Source organism: Geotrypetes seraphini, chromosome 1 (genome assembly GCF_902459505.1).
Source record: "Geotrypetes seraphini chromosome 1, aGeoSer1.1, whole genome shotgun sequence".
NCBI classification, from domain to species: domain Eukaryota; kingdom Metazoa; phylum Chordata; class Amphibia; order Gymnophiona; family Dermophiidae; genus Geotrypetes; species Geotrypetes seraphini.
In genome coordinates this window covers 370,548,908-370,572,502 of record NC_047084.1, presented here as the reverse complement: position 1 = coordinate 370,572,502, position 23,595 = coordinate 370,548,908, and the positions used below count along the sequence as shown (strand labels likewise).

Sequence of the window (23,595 nt, the reverse complement as noted above, 5' to 3'; positions counted from 1 at the left end):
ATTCATATAATAATTGCATCAAAATATATCATACAAGTAATTCCAATATAGCACCATAGTATCTAACACATAAAATCTAATAGTGTATAAAACAAAAAAACCCCATCCACTCACCCACCCACCCTTCATCACATTTTCAACTAAAATAGAATGTACTATATTATATAACATATGATAACCTATCTCATTAACTTACATTCCATATCCACCCTTCCCCTTGAGTGTGCTAACTATATCTAAAAAAGAAAAGGAAAAGAAAATAATTGATGTCTATTCATCACAATACTTTACCAATGGCCCCCATATCTTTACAAAGTTGTTATATGTCCCTTTTTGTATCGCTATTGCTCTTTCCATCTTAAAAATATGGCATAACGAATTCCACCAGAATGTGTAATTAAGATTCTTATAATTTTTCCAATTGTTGATAATATGTTGATTGGCAACCCCTGTCATAACTAATAAAAGTTTATTATTACATGACGATATTTGACTCTTCTTCCTCATAGCCATTCCAAATAAAACAGTATCATAAGAAAGTGCAACCTGGTTTTCCAATAAAGAGTTTACTTGAGGCCAGATTGAATTCCAAAATAATTTAATATAGGGACAATAATAAAGTAAATGATCTAATGTCCCTGGTTCCAGATTACAGTGCCAGCATTTATTGGACGTAGAGCTATCTAATTTTTGTAAACGAACAGGGGTCCAAAAAGCTCTATGCAACAAAAAGAACCAAGTCTGTCTCATAGATGCTGACACTGTAGACCTCATCCTCCAAGACCAAATTCGTGGCCATTGAGATGCAGAAATCTGATGCTTAATCTCAATGCTCCAAATGTCTCTAAGACCACATTTTGGTTTTTTATTCAAGTATCCAGATAATAATTTATACCACAATGCAGCTTGATGTCCGAGGAAGTCTGCTTGGAAGCATAGGAACTCCAGACTATATTGATTGTTAAGAGTCTTCCATTCAGAGAACCCCACATGAATAGCCTGCTTCAACTGCATCCACTTAAAAACTTTGTGGTTTATTAAGATCAAATCTATGTTGCAGTTGTGAAAATTCAAGCAGTTTACCATCTGAAATAACATCATTCAGAGTTCGAATGCCTGCTATTATCCAGTACTTCCAAAGGACTTGGGCACCGCCGACTTTAATCTTGGAGTTTATCCATAAGGATTGATTAGTTGATTTATTAATTGGAATAGGTGTTAAGTTACTAGTATATCTCAACGTTTTCCAAGGTTCCATTAAAATTTTGTTCTCCCTATATCTCCTAGGCATATTAATACTTAGAATGTGAACTAAATTCAAAGGAAACAAGATTCCAAATATAACCAATCTGGTGCATTATCTATGAGTTCTGGGAGGATCCAATACATACCCTGACGTAAAATATAGGCTTGATGGTACCTATAAAAATTTGGAAAATTTACCCCGCTCTCCTCAATTGGCTTTTGCAAGGACACTAAAGCAATTTTACCAAGCCAAAGAAATTTCGTAAGAATACCATTAAGCTTTTTATAAAAGGACCCTTGAAAAAAAATTGGTATCGTACTCATTTGATAACAAACCACAAGCAAAATCATCATTTTAATAGTTCGAACTCTCCCCCACCAAGAAAGATGTAAAGGATTCCATTGCTCACATAACTCTGTAACTCTCTTCAATACAAATTTTTCATTTTCTTTCACTGTGTCTTCAATTGTATTTTTAATTTGAATACCTAAATATTTAAGTCCATCCTCTCCATGTGAATGGAAAAGAATCAAACAGTTCTTTCAAACAATAGACATTTAAAGGTAAAATCTCTGATTTACTCCAATTAATTTTATAACCTGAAAATTTACCAAATGTATCAATCAATTCCAACAAACACGGAATAATAGTCTCTGGATTTCTCAAATAAAGCAGAATATCATCTGCATATGCTGAGATCTTAAATTCCATATCAGAATATGGAATACCCTGTATCCCCTTTGCTTGTTGAATAGCTAACAATAAGGATTCTAATATAATATCAAATAGCAACGGAGATAAAGGACAACCTTGTCTAACTCCCCTCCGCAACTGAAAACGCTCAGATAACGTATTATTAATATTTAATCTTGCAACAGGGAAGCTATACAATGTTTTAATCATTTGTATAAATCCAGGACCTATATCAAACCACTTTAGAGCTTGATACATAAAATTCCATTCAACTCTATCAAAAGCTTTCTCTGCATCTAAAGAAACAGCAAAAGCCAGATCTACCAAATTTTTGGATAAGTTTAACATATGCAACGCTAATCTAGAGTTATTAGAGGAATGTCTTTTAGCTACAAAACCCGTTTGGTGCATATCTATAATATAAGGGAGAGCCGTTGATAATCGCAAGGCCAAAATTTTAGCCAAAATTTTACCATCCACATTTATTAAAGAAATAGGCCTATAGTTTGAAACCAAAGTGGGATCTCTATTTGGCTTAGGCAAAACAATTACTAATGATTCAGCCAGAGTACCCTTAATATAACCATTAATAAATTGTGACTGATATAAATTTAATAAATGGGGTGAAAGGATATTTTGAAATGATTTATAAAATTCTACCGTAAATCAATCACCACCTGGAGCGGATCCAACTCTAAGAGATTTCAATGCTGTTTCTAACTTTTAGAGACATAGGCTCATCTAAATTCCGTTTTATATGTTCAAGAACTTTTGATCCAACAATTAAATCCAAAAAATCTAAACCATCCTTTTCCCTCTCCATATAAAGCTCAGAAGAATACAGGCCTTTATAAAAATTCAGGAATTGCTGCTATATTTGTCCAATTTGATTATTTATCATTCCTTTATCATCTTTTATTGCATTAATATTATTTCTTCTTTTCTTTGCTTTGAGATAATTTGCCAATAATCTTCCCGCCTTATTCGAATTTCCATAATACATTGTCTGTTTGATAAATAAATCCTTCCTTATCATTTTTGAAGCTAATTCATTATATTTGCCTTTTGCCTTTAAAAGAGCTTGCAGTGTATCTTGTTCCCATTTGTTTATCAATTTAGATTCTAATAATTTAATTTCTTTTTCTAATTCTAAAAACTGTATTTTAAGTTGTTTTCTAACATAAGCAGAATATGAGATAATAAAACCTCTCATAGTAGCCTTAAAAGCATCCCATAAATTTTCCATGGATATATCCTCTGATACATTAAATTGAAAAAATTCACTAATTTGTATTTTAAAATCCGTCAAGAATTTGTCATCCACAAGCAATGCATTATCAAATCTTCATAGAGGTCTACTATTCTCTGGTTGATCTAACTGTAATTCAATCCATATTCCTGCATGATCTGATATAATAATTGGATCAATAGAAGCTTTGATCACATGTTGAACTTTGAGTTGGAACAAAAATATAATCAATTCTTGAAAAAGACTTATGAACCTGTGAGCAAAATGAAAATTCCTGATCATTAAAATGAAGAATACGCCAAATATCTTTTAAATCACATGACTAAACCAAATTATCTAATCCTAAAGATTTTATATTTTTACTTGGTTTTTTATCCATTAAAGGATCCATCACAGCATTGAAATCTCCAGCCACTACTAAATTAGAAGTAGCCAGTGGTAGTAACAACCTCTGTAAAGTTTTAAAGAAGTCTTGTTGATTCGAATTAGGGGCATATATATTAAACAACGTCAGGGTATTATTTCCCAAGCTCATGTCTACATGCAAGCATCTACCATGTGGATCTGAGTTTACTAACTTAAAAGTGGCTGTACATTTTTTATTTATAAGAATTGCTACTCCTGCTTTTTTATCTGTAGCCGGAGCATAAAAACATTTCTTCACCCACCCACCTTCTAGTTTCTGTGATTCAATTATATTTAAATGAGTCTCCTGTAAATAATAAACATCCGCTTTTTTTTTTTTTTTTTTTAATGACAATACTTTTTTCCTTTTAATCATATGATTAAGGCCATTGACATTTATAGAAAAGACCTTAAAAGACATCATGATGAATAAACATATAATGAATAATTAAAATCAACCAATTAATAAAAAATTTTGAATCATAGACATAGCCATCTTCTTCCCTATTTCCAATTCTAAAATCTGAAAAAATTCCCATTTTAGCACACTCAGTAACCCCTATATTCCCCTTCCCCTTCTGTATATCAAAAGATTTCATAACTTTTGATCCAACAATTAAATCCAAAAAATCTAAACCATCCTTTTCCCTCTCCATATAAAGCTCAGAAGAATACAGGCCTTTATAAAAAATCAGGAATTGCTGCTATATTTGTCCAATTTGATTATTTATCATTCCTTTATCATCTTTTATTGCATTAATATTATTTCTTCTTTTCTTTGCTTTGAGATAATTTGCCAATAATCTTCCCGCTTTATTCGAATTTCCATAATACATTGTCTGTTTGATAAATAAATCCTTCCTTATCATTTTTGAAGAAAAGGAAAGGAGAGAGATGCCGGGAATCAGGGAAGGGATGATGCCAGACCGTGGGGTGGGAAGGAAAAAAAGGAGAAGAGAGAGATGCCAGAGCATAGGGGAGGGGATGGTGACAGAGAGAGAAAAACGGATAGGTGACAGAGCTGAAATCAATCATGTACAAAGGAGAAAAGGGGCACGGGATAGATAGTTTATGGATGGAGCATAGAAAGAGGGAAGATGCCATATGGAAGAGAGAGGGCAGACACTGGATGGAAAGAGCACAGAGGGCGGTGAATGGAACGGGCAGAGAGAGGGAAACAGACACTGAATGGAAGTGTGGGGGAGAGGAGGGACAGCCGCTGAATGGAAGTGTGAGGGACAGAGGGAGCAGATGCTGGAAGGAAGTGGGGAGGAGAAAGAAAAAAGGGCACATGCAGGATTGAGGAAAGAGGATAGAGTTAGTTACTGGAAGGGGTGAGGGAAAGAGGAGACAAGCTATAGGTAGACACAGTGAAAGAGGGAAATAGAGGACTGAATAGTAAAAAAGAATTTAGACAGAGGCAGAAAATAAATTGAGAAGGAAGACCAGGGAAGAACAGGAGGAAGGGAGCGGAGAGAGATATGCCAGAGCAGGGGGAAAGGAGAGGAGACAGATACCAGATCTGAGGGGAAAAAAGGAGGAGAGAAGGAGGGAGGAAGGAGAGAAAGAGGCAGAGAAAGGGGGGGGGGTTGTAAGCACATTAGAAAGACTACAGAGAAAAAGGCTTGGATGAAAGGGGAAATACAGGAGGCAGATGCAGGGCTATGGGAGGTTCAAACAGAGGGGGAGAGAGAGGGAGACCTGGAACAAAGGTAGAAAGGAGAACTGACACTGAATCTGTGATGGCTTCCTTATATCCCGCACCTATCAGGTACGTTTTAATTATGAGCTTTCTGACACCTGGAGCAATCCATCCGGTGTGCCACAAGGGTCTTCACTATCCCCATTGCTCTTCAACGTCTACTTGTCCTCACTGGGCACGCAGCTAACCCAGCTGGGGATAAAACTATTTATTTATGCAGATGACTTTACGATTATCATCCCATTCACTAATTCTGTCTCTGAAACTATTCCCAAAGCTTCAGAAGTCATAAACGTGATGGAGCAATGGATGACAAACTTTAGGCTCAAACTCAATTCAGAAAAAACGACCTTCTTCATTGCTTCACCACATCCGCTTGACACCAAATTACCACTATGTATCAATAACCTTAATTACCCTATCCAGCCTACCATAAAGATACTAGGTGTAACTCTGGATCAATGCCTAACCATGAAAGACCAGGTAGACTCCATAATCAGAAAGGGATTCTTTACTCTCTGGAAACTCAGATCCATTAAAGCTTATTTCGATATATCAGCTTTCAGAACCCTAGTCCAGTCCCTCGTACTGAGTCTACTTGACTACTGTAACATCGCCTATTTAGCAATTTCCCAAAAGAATATGCGACGCCTACAACTGATGAAATTTTACCACGTGACACCTTATTACCGGCAGCTGCATTGGCTGCCGATGGAGGCACGCGTAAAGTTCAAATTCGCCTGTTTTTGCTTTAAAGCATTATACGGACTTGCCCCTAAATATATTACTGACCTTTTCTCCTTCTCAGCCAACAGACACAAGAGAAGCTCACATTCCAACTTCGTTTCCCCCCCCCCCCAGTGAGAGGTTGCAAACTGAAAAAACACCATGAACACCTTCTCTCACACCAAGCAGCATCATGGGGTAAAGACCTAGAACAATTACTTTCGCCCACTACTTATGAGGAATTTAGGAAACGTCTAAAAACACACCTGTTCCTAAAGTATCTAGACAATTGATCCACTCATCTCTCTCCCCCCAGTAGCGATTAACTTGTCCTATTGATCACTTTTTCTTCAACAATGAATTTCCTGTCCTATTAATTCTCTTTCTTCTACCCCTCTTGAAGTCAATCAATTTGTACCTTTGCTTAATCTTTTGTAAACCGCATAGAACTTCACGGTACTGCGGTATATAAGCTGTTATTTTATTATTATTATTTATTATAACCATCCCTAAATAATAAAGAAATTTCACCCTCTCCCCTCCCAAACCCCCCAATATAATGACTGCCTAAGAACACACATTGGAATAGTAACCTGAAAGCCCCCCCTCCCCTGACAAACCTATGTTTACTCACATCTATCTTTTCATTAAAGATTAACCCAAATCAATGTTTCATATACCTAAACCTTAATTTTATCTTCTTGTTAAATTCTAATTGATATTTCTGTAAATAAATAAATATTTAATTTCATATCGATCTATACTTCAACCATTTCAAAAATAATATTCATAAAACCAAAATTTATCATTCCTATCATACAATTCATGCCCAATATTCTCAATAACAAACTCTACTCTAATACCAATATTCTCTATTATATAATATAGAATTGATACATTCTTCTGACCTTAAATTAATATAAATATATATATATATATATAAAATATAAGCATATATCTTCAAATATTCAATAGTGTCCATAAATATAACATTTAAAAATTTTTTTTTAAATATAAAGTGAAAAGTGCTCAGTGTCCTTTGTATCCTGCACAGATGGTGCCGCTAAAAGAACAATTTTGGGATCATCATAACACTCTTCTGTCCCAATACAAACATGTTATTACAATGGCTACTTGTTGGAAATGGAAAAGGTAGCACTTACCTTATTTTGGAGATAGCTGATCTTGTTCCTTCATTATAACCAAATAGCAGCCCGGCAAGAATTTTTCTTTGCTATTGTGCTTTAAAGTGACTGGTGCGTGCTCATAAAGTTGTAAATGAAACGACAGCTCCTCTACTCAGACCTGAGTTTCACCCCAAAGGGCTTCCTCAGGAGGAGATTAATTGAGCTAGTCGTTCATGTGGAACCTTGTCGAACGCCTTCTGAAAATCCAGATATACACTGTTGACCGGGTCGCCCTTGTCTGTCTGCCTGTTTACTCCCTTGAAGAAGTGTAGCAAGTTCGTCAAACAAGATCTGCCTTTGCTGAAACCGTGTTGGCTGGTCCTCATCAGACTGTGTCCATTAAGGTGATCAATGATGCGGTCCTTTATCAGCGCCTCTACCATCTTTCCCAGTACTGAGGTCAGACTCATCGGTCTGTAGTTTCCCGGATCTCCCCTCGAACCTTTTTTGAAGATTGGTGTAACATTTGCCACCTTCCAGTCTTCTGGAATCTTTCCCGATTTGATCAACAGATTGGCTATTAGTTGAAGTAGTTAAGAACATAAGAGCATTCAGCTATAGTCCTTTCAGTTCCTTGATGACCCTCGGATGGATGTCATCCGGTCCTGTGGATTTATCGCTCTTAAGCCTATCGATCTGCCTGCATACCTCTTCTAGACTGACTGTCAACCCTGTCAGTTTCCTGTCTTCGTTTCCAGCATAAAGCCTGATGGGTTCCGGTATGCTATGTATATTCTCTTTGGTAAATACAGACACAAAAAATGTGTTCAGTTTGTCAGCGATTGCTTTATCCTCCTTTAGTACTCCCCTTATTCCATGGTCATTCATCAGTCCCACCGCTTCCTTCGTGGGTCGTTTCCCCTTAATATATCGAAAGAACAGCTTGAAGTTTTTCTCAGTTTTGCAACAAATACAGAAACTGGAAGTGTGCAGATTTGGAGAAAGTGATGTTTAGTGATGAAGCCACCTTCACTCAGTTTAAGAATTACACTGGGAGGGTTTGGAGACCTGCAAAACAAAAGTACAATGCAAAATATGTGGTACCTACAATAGAGCAGTGTGAAAAAGTGATGGTTTGGGGTACAATTTCGGCACATGGATGAGCTGGAATCTGGATGATGCCTAGAAAAATAACCATGATGGGACCAGTTTACCTGCAAGTTCTGAAAAACAAGTTACCAGTATTCATGTCCCTACACGGTACCGATCAATTTCAGCATGATGGAGCATCATGCCATTCAACTAAAGCAGTTAAAGCATGGATAGCGTCATCTGGATATCATTTACTGGCTCCATGGCCTAGAAACTCTCCCAATCTCAATCCAATTGAGAATGCATGGTTGATAATGAAGAGAGCTGTGGCTGACATGCATCCAACATCACTAGAAGATCTGGAGAATAAAATAAAACAGGTGTGGACAACTCAGATCACACCGGAATACTGCCAGCAGCTATGCCATTTGATGCCTGCCCGAATCCAAGCTGTACTTGACAACAAAGGATTTAAAATACTGAAAAAAGGCTTTAACATCCACAAACTTTGCTTATATGTATTAATTTTGGACTAGTCAACAACTACAGTATTTTTGTACATGTACTTCATTAAAAAAAGTGTTTATTGGATTGTTTGTACCTCTGAGTGTTTTTTGCACTGAAATTTGCACAGAATAGTGGCATTTGCAAACTTTTGCTCCTCACTGTACAGTCAAACCTCGGTTTGGGAGCAACGCAGTTTGCGAGTGTTTTGCAAGACAAGCAAAACACGAGCACCGTCCCAATAAACGAGTGCGTACGCGCGCGTCACATGTAAATACGCATGTTGATGAGTGCTCTGTGCTGCGCTAATCACTGTGTATGCTTAAACGTGATGCACAAGTTTATTGGGATGAGGCTCGTTTCAAATTGCCCGCCGTGTCTCACCAGAAGACCCCCTTGTAGTCCTCCATCGCCTCCAATGGAGGAGTACACCAAAATGATGCCATCTTATCCCCGCCCGCGGGCAGCGCCCTACCGGCACTCTGCCTTCATGCCCACCCATTCATACCCTGATGAGTGTTTGCCTGACTGCTATGGCAAGATATGAGCCAACGGGGCCAACCCGTGGAGGGCAACGAGGGCAAGCTGCCCTGTGCCGACTACATCAACATGCCCCCGACCAGCAGCTCCACGACAAGCATCCCTCCTGATTGCTACCTTAATTTGGCCGATGACCCGCACAAGCCTGTCTACTCCTACTTCTCCCTTACCCGCTCCTTCAAGCACGTCCAATGCCAGAAGGCTCCAGACAGGGCTTCTTAACAGGGCATCATTGGGAGGGCAGCTGTACGGGGACCCCGAGGGTTGCCAGCACCTGGCCACCTGAAGAACGTCACCCTGTTGAATGGGCTGCGGCTCCCGGGCATTATACAGGCAGATACCTACCCCTGGAACGAATCGTCTGAATTTCCTTTATTGTCTATGGGGAAATTTGCTTTGATATGCGAGTGCTTTGGATTACAAGCATTCTTCTAGAAACCAAGGTACCATTGTATATTTGAAAGAATGTGATTATTTCCCACTGCTTATTAATGTTCATTTTGTCATTTTTGCTGGTTCTTATTTATGGTGAGCTGTTTCATGTAAGGCACAGCAACTACAAAATATATTTCCTTATCATTCAGCTAGGCCAGTTGGCATCAGTGAGTTATGTTCCTCGACCAACAGATGGAGGTAGAGAAAGAACAAACAGGTTCTGGTAATATACCTATTCTCCTCTCCATGCTCATTATTTTCTCCTGTTTCTCATACCTCCCTGTGTCTCTCCCTCTTCCTTCTTCTGCTTATTATGGCATGTCTTTTTCCCCTCTCTTCCTTTCAGCCCCTCCCCCTACAGGTCCAGCACCTCTCTACCTTCCCTCTAGCAGCCCCTGTTCCACAAGAGCTGCAGCGACACTCTCCCGCCTGCAGGTCCTGTAGCGTTCTCCCTTCCCTTCAATTTCAGCCCCCTCCGGCTCCAGCATCTGCATTTACGATGGCTCCAGCTCCCCTCCTCGGGGGTCCGGCGGGTCCAGACCCCTCTCCTCCGTGGGTCCAGCAGGCTTCCCTCCCTCCCTGCTGCTGGCATATACCTTGAAGAAAAGCAAGCCGATTGACAGTGCTCGCGGTCGTGGCCTTCCTCTGCTAGGCACCTCCTTATGACATAACTTCCTCTTTTCCCAAAGACAGGAAGTTGCTCATAAGGAGGATCCCGACAGAAGGAAGGCTGCAACCGTAAGCACAGTTGATCGGCTTGCTCTTCAAGGGATAAGACAGCTGGAGCTGCTGGACCCCCCAGCGAGGTGGGTGGGCTGGAACCATGAGCTTGAGAACTGTGTTCGGGGCTTTGTTCCCCACCGGATCAAAGCCCTTTAACGCTCCTGCAGAGTGGTATAGATTTTGTTCCTTTACTGGTGGTAAGTATATCAAATTTTTCCCTGTTCCTGCAGTTGCCACGGGTTAACCACAGGAAACAGGGCACTGTCTTTCTCTAATCACCAGTATAACAGCAGGAGCTAGTGAGTATTTCTTTACCTCCAGCGGATGTTGTAGTTTTGGAGCAGGACCTTGGAGTTGTCTGTGCCTGGCTTAGAAAGCCGCTGGAGCAGCCTGTCAGGTGCTCAGTGGTTAGTTCTAGTTTTTATTGAAATCATTGTGTGTGGGAGTTTTATAATGTTGGTATTTGCTTTGGAAACTGAAATTAAATTGCAGTAACTTTTTTGTTTTCTGTAAGCTGGTCTTATCTTTTTGATCTTTGCTGACTTCCAATATAGGTTCTGATTGCTCAGGAGAAGATGGCTACAAACACAGTGTATGTGTTTGCAAAGAAGGATTCTAAATATGCTTACACAGCAGAATGTAGATCTTGTCTGGAGAATTCCTCCAGACCAACAAGCACTATCTGGGTCAGCATGCTGGCAAGAGGCGGACAGGTAAGGTCCATTTCAGGTTTGGAAAGAATGGGGTTTTTTTTGTTTTTTTGTTTTTTTTTAATTTATGCAAATTTAATAGTTACAATATCAGATGATACCAGGAAAAAAAGGATTCTTAACATAATTTAACAGTATTTATACATAACAAACAAAATTCCTTTCAAAGCCCACAACAATGAGAAGACATACCACCATTTCTAATTACGAAAAAATAAGAAGAAAACTAAGAATTAGTACTTGATTCATCCTTATGAATCTTAAACCCTTCCATACTATTTGGGACTCTTACCGCCTCCAATTTCTCAGTTATGAAACACGTTAAAGAATAAGACTCATTTCTGTTCTCTAACTAATAAAAATTGTTGCAATTGAACGGGATCCCAAAATACATATTCAATGTCTTGTAATTTAACAAGACATTTACATGGATATTTTAAATAGTATGATGCATCAAGAGCTAAGACCCTTGTTTTTAATTTTAAAAATTCTTTCTTCTCAATTGTGTGGCTCTTGATACATCAGGAAAAATCCTAACCAAATTTCCACAAAATTTTGTCAGCCTATTTTTAAAGTACCGTATTTTCACGCAAATAACACGCACCCGTATAAAACGCGCACACGTGTATAGCGCGCAGAAATCACTATGATAAGCACAAAAACTTTGGTATAACGCGCTCACGATTATACCGCGCATGCTGCCCGACTCTCCGTTCACCCCCCTGACTTCCGTGCACTGCCCCGCCTCTCCGTGCGCTGTCCCGACTCTCCGTTCACCCCCCCCGACGTCCGATTCATCCCCCCCCCCGGCAGGACCATTCGCACCCCCACCCCGAAGGACCGCCGACTCCCCGACAATATCGGGCCAGGAGGGAGCCCAAACCCTCCTGGCCACGGCGACCCCCTACCCCCACCCCGCACTACATTACGGGCAGGAGGGATCCCAGGCCCTCCTGCCCTCGACGCAAACCCCCCTCCCCCCCAACGACCGCCCCCCCCAAGAACCTCCGACCGCTCCCCCAGCCGACCCGCGACCCCCCCTGGCGACCCCCACGACCCCCCCACCCCCCTTCCCCGTACCTTTGGTAGTTGGGCCAGAAGGGAGCCCAAACCCTCCTGGCCACGGCGACCCCCTAACCCCACCCCGCACTACATTACGGGCAGGAGGGATCCCAGGCCCTCCTGCCCTCGACGCAAACCCCCCTCCCCCCCAACGACCGCCCCCCCCAAGAACCTCCGACCGCTCCCCCAGCCGACCCGCGACCCCCCTGGCGACCCCCACGACCCCCCCACCCCCCTTCCCCGTACCTTTGGAAGTTGGCCGGACAGACGGGAGCCAAACCCGCCTGTCCGGCAGGCAGCCAACGAAGGAATGAGGCCGGATTGGCCCATCCGTCCTAAAGCTCCGCCTACTGGTGGGGCCTAAGGCGCGTGGGCCAATCAGAATAGGCCCTGGAGCCTTAGGTCCCACCTGGGGGCGCGGCCTGAGGCACATGGGCCCAACCCGACCATGTGCCTCAGGCCGCGCCCCCAGGTGGGACCTAAGGCTCCAGGGCCTATTCTGATTGGCCCACGCGCCTTAGGCCCCACCAGTAGGCGGAGCTTTAGGACGGATGGGCCAATCCGGCCTCATTCCTTCGTTGGCTGCCTGCCGGACAGGCGGGTTTGGCTCCCGTCTGTCCGGCCAACTTCCAAAGGTACGGGGAAGGGGGGTGGGGGGGTCGTGGGGGTCGGCCAGGGGGGTCGCGGGTCGGCTGGGGGGGCGGTCGGAGGTTCTTGGGGGGGGACGGTCGTTGGGGGGGAGGGGGGTTTGCGTCGAGGGCAGGAGGGCCTGGGATCCCTCCTGCCCGTAATGTAGTGCGGGGTGGGGTTAGGGGGTCGCCGTGGCCAGGAGGGTTTGGGCTCCCTTCTGGCCCGATATTGTCGGGAAGTCGGCGGTCCTTCGGGGTGGGGGTGCGAGTGGTCCTGCCGGGGGGGGGGGGATGTATCGGACGTCGGGGAGTCGGCCGGGCAAGAGGGCTTGGGCTCCCTCTTGCTCCGATCGTGGATGCGGGTGCGGGTGGGAGCGCGTGCGAGTGGTCGTTCGGGGTGGGGGTGCGAGTGGTCCTGCTGGGGGGGTGAATCGGGCGTCGGGCGGGGTGGGAACTATGTTTGAAAACTTTCGTATACCGCGCTCACGCATATAACGCGCGAGGGGTATGCGCGGTAGGTAAAAACGCGTATAACGCGCGCGTTATATGCGTGAAAATACGGTAAGTTTTCAGTATTAACATTTTATCTATCTCACTCATGCATGTTATTATCAGAGTGGACTTACTCTGGATCACATCCTGACTATCCTCCAAGAACTCTGTCAAATTTATTTCATTAGTAACCAGGTGGTCCACCTCCTGGGCGGATTGTATTTTCTTTTTCGGAACATAATAATAATAATTATTTATTGGGAAATTTTCCGCATTGGGTAATCCCAGTATTTCCTTAAAATATTTCCTTAGCAGAATTTCAGGAGACAATAAATGAGTTACTGGGAAATTAACCAAGCGGAGATTTCTCACTCTATAAACATTTTCTGTCATTTCCATTTTTGAATGTAACACCAAAGAATCCTTAACAGCAGATACTGAGATAGCTTTTTTTTTTTTTTTTTTTCTTTTCTATACTGTTCTCCCAGGGGAGTTCAGAACGGTTTACATGAATTTATTCAGGTACTCAAGCATTTTTCCCTGTCTGTCCCGTCGGGCTCACAATCTATCTAATGTATCTAGTGTATTACTTTGAGTTTCAACCACACTTAATCTTTTTATCCAAACAATTCAAATTGGAATCCACATTTTCAAATTTTTGAGACACAGATTGTGAAAGTCCAGTGTTTGTTTCACCGTTTCTCTGAGAATCCCTTCAACTCTAGATATACCTAGCCACAAATCTTTAAGGGTAATATCCTGTGTTTCCACTGCAAGTGGTTGATCCTCTACTACACTTGAAAATTCAAGTGGTTTAGATATTTCAGTAAAAGCTAGTTTACTTGTCTGAGTAGAGGATCCCACATATTCAGTGGAAATAGCGGGAATATCTTTCCTGCTATCACCTGATACTGGATGAAGGGGGGGGAGTTCTTTCGAGGGGACTCATTGATGCCCCCGATATGGGAGATGTCATATCCGATAAAGTTTGTGGAGGATTATTAATAGAAAATGTCAAATGCCTGTCCATGGGACCAGATAAAGCAGGTGTTGAACTCTTAGGTTTAATCTTTCTTTTCCCCATGACCTGGCTAATTAATGTTTATACAACCTGAGTTCCTGCTCCTCGTTGCTCCAAGGGGCGGGACTTGCCCCTTTGGGCGCGCCCCTTCGGCCGCACCCTGCGGCCGCAACCGCAGCAGCGGTGTAAAATTTAAAGTAATTTTGTGGAGACGGACCCGATGACGTCAGGGGGTCCATCTCTCCTAGTGCCTGCCCAATGCAGCCAACAAGCTCCTACCGCTGCTGCGGGAGACTCGGGGCAGCAAAGGAAAGTCTCCTCCAGGTGTCCCAGGAAAGGCAAGGTGGCAGCTCCCAAAGAACCGTGGCAGCGGTGTAGAATTTAAAGTAATTTTGTGGAGACGGACCCGATGACGTCAGGGGGACCGTCTCTCCTAGTGCCTGCCCGATGCAGCCAACAAGCTCCTACCGCTGCTGCGGGAGACTCGGGGCAGCAAGGGAAAGTCTCCTCCAGGTGTCCCAGGAAAGGCAAGGTGGCAGCTCCCCTGGAAAGAATGTTAAGTAGCTTATTCATGTATGTATGGCAGTAATTTACACAATCTGTACTGTTTACATCACAACTCCATTAATAGTTAATGAGTACTCTTTTATGCTATCTTTTCCTGGTGTTGTAAAGTTCGATTGAAATTACATATGTTGGTAGAGACCAACTAAAACCAGGATCTTTCTGTTACATCTACTCCGGATTCCATACGTGTGGTGTTTAATCCAATCCTGTGAACTGGACTTGCAGAAGTGAGAATACATATAGCTTTGAGCACAGTGCATCCTCCAGTTTTTCTTCTGCGAATGAATTGTGCAGAGGTGTGTTTGATTTGCTCTGCTTAGCTTTTTCAAGTCCAAAGTTCGATTTACTGAGGCTTCGGTGTCCTGAGACCCCCATCTGGGGTATTCTCTGTCTGGAAAATAATTCAAGTTCCGCTGAGCCGGACTGCAGCTCTGCGGAGTAAGCCTTCAGATGGACCTAGAGAGCCAGCCTGCTGTGTGTCTTCTGGGCTTAGCGTACGTTACCTGGGAGCCAGCTCATCTTCTCTCAGTTGCTTGAGCGGAAGCTGTGGGTACCCTGTGTAACATCCTTTGGGGCATCAGCGCCAGCTGCATATTTACCCATATCTGTCGCACTTCAAGGGTCTCTGGGGAATGAAGGTCTGTATCGGTATTGGAAGAAGTAGGGAATTACAGGCTGGTAAGTTTGATTTCTGTGGTAAGCAAATTAATGGAAACACTTAAAACAGAGAATGGTCAAGAGTCTATAATCATGTGGATTACAGGACCGGAGGCAACATGGATTCACTAGAGGTAGGTCATGTCAGACAAATCTGATCAATTTCTTTGACTGGGTGACCAGAGAATTGGATAGAGGATATGTGCTAGATGTGGTGTATTTAGATTTTAGCAAAGCCTTTGACATTGTTCCACACAGACATCTAATAAATAAACTTGAGTGCCCTTGGGATGGGTCCCAAAGATATGGGCTGAGTCAAGAACTGATTGAGTGGAAGAGACAGAGGGTAGTTATCTATGGAGATCGCTCTGAGGAAAGAGATGTTACCAGTGGTGTGCCTCAAGGGTCTATTCTTGGGCCTGTTCTTTTTAACATTTTTATAAACGATATTGTTGAATGTCGGGTAACGTTTGCCTCTTTGCTGATGATACCAAAATCTGCAATAGAGTAGACATGCCGGATGGTGTGAATAACATGAAGAAAGGCCTGACGAAGCTTGAAGAATGATCTGAAATTTGGCAGCTAAAATTTTATGCTAAGAAATATAAGGTCATTCATTTGGGCTGCAAAAACCTGAGGGAATGGTATAGTTTAGGGCAGGGCTTCCCAAGTCCGGTCCTCAAGATCTACTGGCAGGAAAGGTTTTCAGGATATCCACAATGAACATAAGAATATAAGCCATGCCTCTGCTGGGTCAGACCAGAGGCCCATCATGCCCATCATGTCCAGGACTTGTATAGTAGCCCTCTATCTATATCCTTTTCCTTCAGAAAATTGTCCAATTCCTTCTTGAACTCCAATACCGTACTCTGCCCTATCACGCCCTCTGGAAGCGCGTTCCAGGTGTCCACCGTTGGGTGAAGAAGAACTTATAGCATTGGTTCTGAATCTGTCTCCTTTTAATTTTTCCAAATGCCCTCTCGTTCCTATAGTTATTGAAAGTTTGAAGAATCTGTCCCTCTCCACTTTCTCTATACCCTTTGTGATCTTGTAAGTCTCTATCATATCCCCTCTAAGTCTCTGCTTCTCCAGCGAAAAAAGCCCCAGTCTCTCTAATCTTTCAGCATATGACAGGTTTCCCATACCTTATATCAAACGCGTTGCTCTCTTTTGAACCCTCTCGAATATCGCCATATCCTTCTTTAGGTACGGCAACCAATATTGGACGCAGTACTCCCGATGCTGGCGCACCATCGCCCGATACAACGGCAGGATAACTTCTTTCGTTCTGCTTGTAATACCCTTCTTGATTATTCCTAGCATTCTATTTGCTTTCTTAGCGGCCGCTGCGCGTTGTGCCGACGGCTTCATTGTCATGTCAACTATTACCCCCAAGTCCCTTTCTTGGGTACTCTCACTCAATAACAGCCCTCCCATCGTGTAGCAGTACCTCGGGTTTCTGTTTCCTACGTGTAAGACTTTACATTTCTCTACATTGAACTTCATCTGCCATCTCGTTGCCCACTCCCCTAGTTTGTTCAGGTCCTTTTGTAAATCTTCGCAGTCCTCTTTAGTCCTAGCCCCATTAAATAGCTTGGTGTCATCTGCAAATTTTATTACTTCGCTCTTCGTCCCTGTTTCTAAATCATTTATAAATACATTGAATAGCAGCGGTCCAAGCACCGACCCCTGCGGAACACCACTAATGACCTTCCTCCAGTCCGAGTAGTGGCCCTTCACTCCTGCTTCCTGCCCGCCAACCAATTCCTGATCTATCTGTGTACGTCTCCTTTCACCCCATGGTTCTTTAGTTTCCAAAGTAGGCGTTCATTGGGTACCTTGTCAAAGGCTTTTTTGGAAGTCTAAGTATACAATGTCTATGGGGTCCCCTTTGACAATCCGTTTGTTAATTCCTTCGCAGAAGTGCAATAAGTTCGTCAGGCACGATCTTCCCTTGCAGAAGCCATGTTGGCTTGTTATCATAAGTTTATGCCTCTCTAGATACTCCTTGATGCTATCTTTTATCAGTGCTGCCACCATTTTCCTCGGAACCGAGGTCAGACTTACCGGTCTGTAGTTCCCCGGGTCACCTCTCGATCCCTTTTTAAAGATGGGCATAACATTGGCTATCTTCCAATCCTCCGGGATCACGCCTGTTTTCTGGGATAGATTACAAACCTGCTGTAGTAGTTCCGCTATTTCCTTCTTTAGTTCCTTCAATACTCTAGGGTGGATTCCGTCTTGGCCCGGAGATTTGTTGGTTTTTAATTTTTCTATCTGTCTGTGTACGTCCTCAAGGCTTACTTCCATGGATGTTAATTTTTCTGCTTGGTCTTCTTTGAAGATTTGTTCAGGTTCCGGTATGTTGAATGTGTCTTCTTTTGTAAATACTGACGAAAAGAACATGTTTAGTCTTTCTGCCACTTCTTTCTCCTCCTTCATCACCCCCTTTCTATCTCCGTCATCCTGCGGTCCCACTTCCTCCCTAGCTGGCTGCTTCCCTTTAACATATCTGAAGAACGGTTTGAATTTCGTGCTTCCCTGGCTAGCCTCTCTTCATAGTCTCTTTTGGCTTTTCTAACCATGAGGTGACATTCTTTTTGATATTTCCTTTGTTCATTCCAGTTCTCCTCGGTTTTGCCCTTTTTCCATTTCTTGAATGAATTCTTACCACCTATCGCTTTCTTCACTTCTTTAGTTATCCACGCCGGGTCTTTTGTTCGCCTCTTTTTGCACCCTTTTCTGAATCTGGGGATGTACCGATTTTGCGCCTCACTCACCGTGTCCTTGAATAGAGACCAGGTTTGCTTTACAGTCTGCCATTTCTTTGTGCTGTTCCTAAGTTTCTTCCTTACCATTACCCTCATTGCTTCATAGTTTCCTTTTTTGAAGTTAAAAGTTGTCGCTGTGATTCTCTTTCCCTTCGGTATTCCTACTTCAGCTTTGAACTTGATCATGTTATGATCGCTGTTTCCCAGCGGTCCCACTACTTCCACTTCCTTTGCAGGTCCTCTTAGCCCATTAAGGATTATATCCAGAGTGGCATTTCCTCTCGTCGGTTCTCTGACAAGCTGATCCATGAAGCAGTCCTGTATAGCTTCCAGGAATCCGGTCTCCCTAGCACATTTTGAGTTTCCAAGACTCCAGTCTATCCCAGGATAGTTGAAGTCTCCCATAATGATCTTGTTACCGTTTTTACATTCCCGTTTCATCTCGGCTTCCATTTCTTCATCGGTAGTTTCGTTTTGCCCAGGTGGATGATAGTACAGGCCCATCTTTATCTCGGGACCTTTCCTTCCCGGTATTTTAACCCATAGCGATTCCAATTTGTTGGTCGTCACTACTGTGTCCACTCTGGTCGAGTGTATGTTACCTTTTATGTATAGAGCTATTCCTCTTCCTTTCTGCCCTGACCTGTCCTCTCGATAGAGTTTATACCCCGGCAGTGCTATGTACCATTTGTTTTCTTCATTCCACCATGTTTCGGAGACCCCAATGATGTCTAGGTTCTCAGTTTTGGCCATGACTTCTAGTTCCCCCATTTTGTTCCTTAGGCTCCTTGCATTAGTATATATGCAACTTAAGTCCTGGTAATTTTTTGTCTTCGTTTCCTTTCCCTGTGCTTCGATCTTTTTCTTCTCCTGTGCTACAATACAATCCTCTTATCCTCCTCTTCTGGCTCAATCCACACCTGTGTTTTGCCCGTTGTTTCTTCCCAGCATTTTTCCCACATAGTATCTTCACGGGATACCTTTTCCAGAATCGTTGACACTTGGTCGACTGTCGGCTTTCCCCTTCTTCTTAGTTTAAAGCCTGTTCTATTCCTCTCCTGATGTTGTTTGCCAGAAGTCTAGTTCCCGCCGTGCTCAGGTGCAGTCCATCTCTCCTGAAGAGCTTGCTCTTGCCCCAAAACGTTGTCCAGTTCCTCACTAAGTGGAACCCCTCTTCCTCATACGATCTCCTCATCCATGCATTTATTGATTGTAGTTCCGTCTGCCTCTTCACATCTGCCCTCGGCACTGGTAAGATCTCTGAAAACGTTATCCTCAGAATCCTCATTTTCAACTTCCTTCCCAGAATCCTGAACTGTTCTATCAGTGCACTTCTGCTGTAGTCCCTCCTGCTGACATCATTTGTCCCGATGTGGATCATTACTGCAGTCTCTTCCGTCTCTGCTCCTTCTAGGATCTTTCCAATTTTGTCCACAATGTCCTTTGTTCTTGCTCCTGGGAGGCAGGTCACCAGTCGATCCTCTCTCCCACCTGCTATGTGGCTGTCCATTTGCCTGAGGATTGAGTCTCTCACTAGGATCGTGGACTTCTGGTCGCAGGTCTATGTCCTCGGAGTGCTTTGCTGCTTCTTTTTCTGGGCATCGACTAGACCATTTCTCCTCCTTCCTGCGGGTTTCCTCTGTGGGTATCTTCCTTGGAGTCATCTTCCACTTGTTCTCCCTTCCATGTTGGTGTGTCTTCATCTTTCTTCTGATATTCGTGTTCTTTCACCCTCCTCGATGAATTCCTCGAGTTCTCTGACTTCTTCCTCAATGTGTCTCCCTCTCGTGAAGTCCTCCGCTGTTCTGAGTGGGTCTTCTGTGATGTAGAGCCCTTCCAGTTCATGAATCCTGTCCTTCAGTTGCCTGACTTCCCTCTTCAAGCTTTTCAGCTCCTGACACCGACCGCATACATATGACTGCCTCCCCCAGGCAGCTTCTTTTACTGGGTAACAAAAAACTAGATAAGGGAGAGTCCCTAGATGTGGTGTATCTGAACTTCAGTAAGGCTTTTGATAGTGTCCCATACTGTAGACTTTTGAACAAGATGAGTTCGTTGGGGCTAGGAGAAATATTAACTGCATGGGTTAAAGACTGACTCAGTGGCAGACATCAAAGGGTGATGGTAAATGGTACTCCCTCTGAAAAGTCGGAAGTGCACAGTGGAGTACTGCAGGGCTCGGTCCTGGGTCCATCCTATTTAATATCTTCAGGCGAGATCTGCCTCAGGGACTTCGGGGTAAAATTGCATTATTTGCCGATGATGCTAAATTATGCAACATAGTGGGCGGAGGTAACGTGCCCGACACTATGACACAGGACATACTTTTACTGGAGCACTGGTCTACTATTTGGCAGCTGAATTTTAATGCCAAGAAGTGTAAAGTTATGCATCTTGGAAGCAGAAACCCATGCAGAACCTACACTCTGAATGGCGAGACCTTAACTAGAACTGTTGCAGAACGGGACCTGGGATATGAAGACAGCCAATCAAGTGGAGGAAGCAGCATCCAAGGCTACACAGATGCTGGGTTGCATCCGGAGAAGTTTTGTCAGCCGAAAGCCCAAAGTGGTAATGCTGCTATACAGGTCCATGGTGAGACCACATCTGGAATACTGTGTACAATTTTGGAGGCCACATTATCAGAAGGATGTGCTGAGAATAGAATCTGTCTAACGGTTGGCCACTAGGATGGTCTCAGGACTCAAGGATATCCCATATGAAGAACGTCTAGGTAAGTTGCAGCTATACTCTCTTGAGGAACGCAGAGAGAGGGGTGACATGATAGAGACGTTCAAATACGTTACTGGCCGTATTGAGGTGGAAGAAGACATCTTTTTCCTTACAGGATCTACGGCGACGAGAGGGCACCCGCTAAAAATCAGGAGCGGGAGATTTCATGGTTACACTAGGAAGTACTTCTTCACCGAAAGGGTGGTTGACCATTGGAATGATCTTCCACTTCAGGAGGTTGAGGCCAATAACGTGACTGACTTTAAGAACAAATGGGATCAATATGTGGATTTACTTCAAAGAAGTACCTAGGGGGGAGGGTTCTTTGAGTGGGCAGACTTGTTGGGCCGAAGGCCCTTTTTCTGCCATCATATTCTATGTTTCTATATAATAGAGACGTTCACATACCTAAGTAATGTAAATGTGCATGAATCGAGTCTCTTTCATTTGAAAGGAAACTCTGCCAAGAGAGGGCATAGGATGAAGTTAAGAGGTTATAAGCTCCGGAGTAATCTAAGGAAATACTTTGTTATAGAAAAGGTGGTAGTTGCATGGAACAGTCTCCCAGAAGATGTGGTGGAGACAGACTATGTCTGAATTCAAAAGGGCCTGGGGATAGGCATGTGGGGTCTCTCTGAGAGAAAAAGAAATAATGGTTACTGTGGATGGGCAGACTAGATGGGCCATTTGGCCTTTACCTGCCATCATGTTTCTATGTTTGGAGTTTCACTGGAAGTATCTGAAGCAGAAAGTCCTTTCCACCTTTTCAGCTGCATGGAAAGAGCTGCAGGCAGTCACTAGCACAGAACTGCGAGTAAAGCCCCATAAATTCCTATGGGAAATTTGGGGTGGGTCAAGAAATTCTATTTTTTAGGGTTTTTGTGGCTAGGGTTCAGGTCTTCCACCTCAAAAATCCCCTTTTATGTGTTTTTGAACTTTCTGCTGATATCAAAAAGTGGCAGTATTACTTTGGGGTGGACTTTAGGTGGAGCTACCACTATTCCTGTGGGAAGGGAGGGATATGGACAGGGTGGTGGGTGTGGTGTTCGTGTTGTCTAACCTAGAAGTGAATGCTTATTGAATGATCTTTATCTTATTTTACCTGTCAATCAGTTTAACATGTAGTGTGCAAGACAAGAATCCAGGTACATCCATACTTGGATGACTGCCTGTTATGAGCTCAGTCGAAGCACAAGGGAGAGACAGCAGGGGCACAACTGCTGCAGAGTAACTTGAAGCCCGTGCAATCCCTAGAATATTTAAGCATTTGCTTCAACATGGCAGAATGCCACATTTTTCTGCCAAAGCCATGCAGACTGAAACTAAGAGGCCAGATTTCAGAGATGCAGTGCTGTCAGCTCCCACAGCATGGCACTATCTGCAGGTGCTGGCGTCAACAGTGCTGTCCACAAAGGTTGTTTTGTGGGCGAAAGCTCATCTATGTCTTCTCCAAGATACACTATTGTCCCGCTGGTCTCCACAGCTGAATTTTCTGCAGAAACCACTGACCCAGATGGCAGGGGCGTGTCAAAATTTGCGTTGGTGGTTCCAGCTGGAGTCACTGGAAAAAGGCTTGCTGCCCTGCATATCCTCTTTGGTGATCCTGACGACAGATGCCAGCCTTTACGGCTGGGAGAGGCATTTTGAGGGTCACCCAGTTCAGGGCTAATGATTGCCCTTGCAAAGGAACAACCACTTGGAGCTGCAAACCATTCATCTGGTCCTACAGACATTGTAGAACACCCTGGAAGGCAAAGCGATCAGGGTTTTCTCGAAGTATGCTACAGTGGTGGCCTACATCAACAAGCAGGGAGACACCAAGAGTGCTCCGTTGAAACTGGAGGCCCAGTTGTTTCACTGGGCAGATGTCCACTTGCAAGCTCTTATCAGCAGGGCATATATTGGGAATGGACAATGTACTGGCTGACTATCAGCCGGTAGATCTTAGACCTGGAGGAGTGGTCTGTCTCAGAGAGCCTCTGTCAGCCTTGTCTATGGTGGCATCCAACATTTGATTTGATGACATCAGCAGTCAACAAAAGTCTCTCAATTCTTCAGCTTAAGATTCAAACCTGGAAGCACTGGCATGGACCGTCTAGTAAAACACTGCCCGGAGAAAAGGCTGTTGTACATTTTTCCCCCATGGACCATTGTGGGCCGAGTCGTTCAAAGAATAGCAAACCATCCAAAGTTGGCAAACCTGGTTGCTCCAGATTGGCTGCATCGGCTGTGGTATGGGGATCTGGTTTGTCTGTAGAGGGACAAGTGTCTTAAACAGCCATTGCATCAGACTCTGCTCTCACAGGGCCCAGTTGCCCTGGAGGATCCAGAACACTTTAGTCTTCCATCATGGCTCATGAAGGAGCGGTCTTAGCACAGAAGAGCTTCTCAGAGGTGGTGATTGCTAATCTCCTCAGATTTAAGAAACCAATGACTGTCATGGCCTATCCTAAGGCTTGGAAGATGTTTCAGTGCTGGTGTGCTAGGAAAATGTGGAGCCTGGAAGGCTCC

At 43.5% G+C, this 23,595-nt stretch overlaps 1 protein-coding gene across 1 annotated transcript in view; it reads left to right on the top strand.

The window, feature by feature from the left end:
* Nucleotides 1–23,595, top strand: part of POLR2B (RNA polymerase II subunit B) — a 163,277-nt gene that overhangs the window by 21,562 nt on the left and 118,120 nt on the right. Inside the window, exon 6 of the mRNA XM_033915184.1 lies at nucleotides 10,997–11,155. Within this exon, the coding sequence (XP_033771075.1) occupies nucleotides 10,997–11,155 (159 nt within the window). The remainder of the gene's footprint in view (nucleotides 1–10,996; nucleotides 11,156–23,595) is intronic.